Source organism: Pseudomassariella vexata (genome assembly GCF_002105095.1).
Source record: "Pseudomassariella vexata strain CBS 129021 chromosome Unknown BCR38scaffold_1, whole genome shotgun sequence".
Taxonomy (NCBI): Eukaryota; Fungi; Ascomycota; class Sordariomycetes; order Amphisphaeriales; family Pseudomassariaceae; genus Pseudomassariella; species Pseudomassariella vexata.
Window position 1 is genome coordinate 4,428,698 of NW_024467956.1, and position 4,190 is coordinate 4,432,887.

The 4,190-nt window shown below is 52.0% G+C and overlaps 1 protein-coding gene across 1 annotated transcript; it reads left to right on the forward strand.

Moving 5' to 3' along the window:
• Positions 1 to 2,571: 2,571 nt before the first annotated feature.
• BCR38DRAFT_405165 (cellulase) lies at positions 2,572 to 3,856 on the forward strand (the record flags this gene model as incomplete). The annotated part of the gene is made up of 2 exons (XM_040857933.1): positions 2,572 to 2,997; positions 3,050 to 3,856. The coding sequence occupies 2 exons, from the start codon at positions 2,572 to 2,574 to the stop codon at positions 3,854 to 3,856; spliced, it is 1,233 nt and encodes a 410-aa protein (XP_040721763.1).
• Positions 3,857 to 4,190: the final 334 nt, after the last annotated feature.

A 4,190-nucleotide genomic window follows, 5' to 3' on the forward strand; every position in this document is an offset into this window, starting at 1 on the left:
CCCCCCTCAAACCATTACCTGTTTTGAGCATGACATCGTGTCCCCCAAAGGCCAAAATGCCGTTTAATATAGAGATTGAGCTTCTCATAAAGCCGAAGGATCTTCTCAAAGAGCGCTTGGTGGCTAGCGGCTAGAACGGGATGGCGCAAATACACGTCCAGGCCACATGCTTACTGAAAAGGACAGGGCCGTTCTGTATGGTGTAGTTACCAAGCAGCTGGACGCAATCCAATATCTATGCAACCGCATCCACAGGGAACTGCGAAAAATGGACGGGGATAGATGAGGCTCCCTTGACGAGGTACCGGGATTATTTGAGTTTCGTCGACCGCCGAGCCCTCTAACACCTCCATCTGACTCTAACGTGGTATAGACAGCAAAGGGCTGATTTTGACAGCTATAGCAACAACCAATGACTGACAGAATAAACTCCAAAATTTCACTCACGTTCTAACCCACTGCTGCGATATCAGTGCTACGACAGGTATCAGATCTTATAACTACCAAAAACACCTCATTCTAATACCAGTGGGTCCCTCGTCTTTTGACGGTGATTTGGTCCAACAGGCTCCTCGAAGCACATCCGCGTTTCTCGCTTTGACGACGGCTGTGCACATTGGCGGACCTAACGAAAAACATGAACACTATGTCTTACTTTGATGATGCTTTCAAAAAGTGATGCCAGCAACCCGCAAGGACCACCCATATGCAGTGTACAGTATGCACGCGGTAAATAACAGAAGGTTGAAGAATGCATACCAGAAAATGGCAACAGCCACGTGGAAGCCATTGTTCTCCATTTCTAGTCGGATCAAAAAGAAGAAATCGATCCGCGAGACGTTGGTCCAGTTTCAATATGTGCCATGGAACTTCATGAACGTCCACGACCAGCGTAGAACCGTAGAGTTTAGACGACCCGGCGAACGAAGCAAAGCACTGGGTTGAATTCGTACTTAGCTTCGTCCAGCAAGCATAGACGATCAACTGGGAATACCACGAGACGGAGACGGTGCACCTGGAAATATTGAAGACATTTATCCCTTAACCGACATTTGTGCGACTCAACTCGAGTTTCATGCGCAAGACGGTTGAGAAGTCTGGTAAGGAAAGCACCTGCGTACGAAAGTTCGTTAGATTTCCACTTGACTTGAGCACCACACATACTTATCTATCACCTAACTAGGCAAATTCACCATCCAACATCCGTATGTCGTCGTGCCTAGGCATTTATTAGACGTATAGCCATTCGTCCAGTCGCCGCGATTTCTCATAAGTCTGTGATCTCAGCCAGGCATCGGCTGGCTATTTTGGTTCAATGTTGGCGAAGCAAGGATTAACAACGAAACAGTTTGGTGGGGTGCATTTTGCAATTACTCGAAGTATTGGCTTCAAGATTGCTTTGCGAATTGCTGTTTCACAGTGTTATGGGTTGTGCAGGAGAGGTACTTCATATCACCAGAGTAATTGCTAATATGAGGATTCTAGTGCAGCAAACTGATTTGACATGGTTATTGCACCTGATGACTATGATACAACATCATGAGTTCACCAGGGTGAGTTGGTATCTACTTGCTTGCCATGCACGTACCTTAAGGTAGGTTAGAGGTGGAGTGTACCTAAATAGTCACTCACCATGGCGTCACGATATCTACACCCAAATTACAGCAGTTGTCATCATGGTGGAGGTTGCACGGACATGGGCCGCTCTGGCGACGCCCGCAAGAATAAGCTGAATCCAAACATGACAGCGTAGTGCCAAATTCGAGCTAAGCGGCCCTCAACTCTCCGAGACATGTTGGAGGTGATGGTAGGCAACAATATTGCATGTTGCTCGACGGATGACACAGCGCCTGATATGTAGGGACCTTGGGACGTCGAAACAGACGACTTACGTACCACCTGCCCACAACAAGTAAAATAAATGAAAGAACAAAACACCTGATTTTCATATTGATAGTTTGGTAGCGTATTCGTACGACAAACGTACGGATACGCCATCAAAACCAAATCCAGCAATGACCAGCATGCCTTGGCAATGTTACGAATTGATCGAAGTTAGCCTGCCTCGAATTGATTGGAGGAGAAACCGCACGCTCCAACGGGATGAATGACCGGGCCCGGGTGCCTCCTGCGTGCCTGGCTCGGAGATTGTGCGTCCGCCCCATCGGGTCCACGGTCTGCACATGAGACGAGGAACACCACTAGCGCCGAATCGAGTACAACAAACTCCAATATAGACTTTTATATGACACAGAATCCCATCTCCTTCAATCACAATGGACGGCCAGGAGCTTGTTTCTCCACGTGTGCCACTGAATTAGGGATCGGAGCCAGGTACAGCACATTCAACAAGGTTAGTCCCGGTAGGGCGTGCCGAACAAACATTCATCGAACGTGAAACAAATTGGGACTCCGCTACCTAGATGATTCGAGGGGCAGAGACGACGCCACGTGCAATTCAGCGATGAGGCAAGTATAAAGACAGGAGGGGATGGAGCGTGAAGTAGCTCCAAGCTTTCTGGACTTGGCTAACAGGAGTCAGCATCTCTCAACATCGAGTTCACACCTAGCATGAGGTCTCTCCTTCTTATCAGTGCCCTCGCCGGGCCTGCGATTGCCCAGGGCAGCGCCTGGGCCCAATGCGGCGGCGTGGGCTGGACAGGCGCCACCACCTGTGTCAGCGGATACACATGCGTCAAGTCGAACGAGTACTACAGTCAGTGCCTGCCGAGCACCGCCACGACAACAGCAGCCAGCACTCTGAAGACGTCGACGAAAGCCTCGACAAGCACGAACGCAGCAACTACCACAACGGCTTCTACAGTGAAGGCGACGACAGCAACGGCAACAGCAACTGCTCCTGCAGCCAGCGGCAGCGGCAACGGCACCGGCCTCACCTGGCTCGGTGTTAATGAATCAGGTGGCGAGTTTGGACAGGGCTCCATTCCTGGTGCCTACGGTACCGACTTTATCTTCCCGTCCGACAGCACCATAGACGTAAGCCTGACCAACCCTTCTCTGATTCCACACTAGTACTTACCGCCAGCAGACCCTAGTCGCCGAAGGTTATAACATCTTCCGCGTGCCCTTCCTCATGGAGCGCATGGCGCCCTCGGGCCTGACGGGCACGTTTAGCGCCGCCTACCTGGCCAATTATACGGCGAGCATCGAATACATCACGTCAGCCGGCGCGTACGCCGTGTTGGACCCGCACAACTTCGGCCGTTACAACGGCGCCATCATGAACGACACGGCCGGGTTCCAGACCTTCTGGAAGACACTGGCCACCGCCTTCGCCGACAATGCCAAGGTCATATTCGACACAAACAACGAGTACCATGACGAAGACCAGACGGTCGTGCTCAACATGAACCAGGCCGCCATCGACGGCATCCGTGCCGCGGGGGCCACCTCGCAGTACATCTTCGTCGAGGGCAACTCGTACTCGGGCGCCTGGACCTGGACTACCGTGAACACCAACCTGGCTGCTTTGACCGACACCGAGGACAAGATCGTCTACGAGATGCACCAGTACCTCGACTCGGACGGCTCAGGCACCTCCGACGTCTGCGTCTCGAGCACCATTGGCGCTGAGCGTATTTCCGATGCCACGGCATGGCTCCAGGCCAACGGCAAGAAGGGCATTATTGGCGAATTCGCCGGTGGCGCCAACACGCAGTGCAAGTCCGCTATCGTGGGCATGCTAGACCAGCTCAAGGCCAACTCTGACGTCTGGATGGGTGCCATGTGGTGGGGAGGAGGCCCATGGTGGGGCGACTACATCTATTCGTTCGAGCCGCCGAGTGGTGTAGCATACTCGTACTATGACTCGGTTCTCAAGGGCTACGCCCCCTGAGTTTGGGTTGGATGGGCCGGGAAACCCGAAAGGTGGCCTCATGCCAAATCAATTTGGGCATTCGTTGTAAATATTATTCCGTGCACCGTACATATTAGAAAGACTTGACTGGAGAGGCTTGTCGACTCGACCGTATTGAATTTGACCAAGGCGCTGGACCTAGTGGAGCACGTCCGTCAGCAACATAACATAAGATCGTTCTCGCCTTTCAACCCTATTCGCCATGATGTGTTCAGTATTCGCATCGGGCATGCTCGAGGGTCTTGAATTCGTGGCCTACTCAGGAGCCTGCATAGCTTTGAACCCTGATAATACCGGACAACCCCTAGACGAT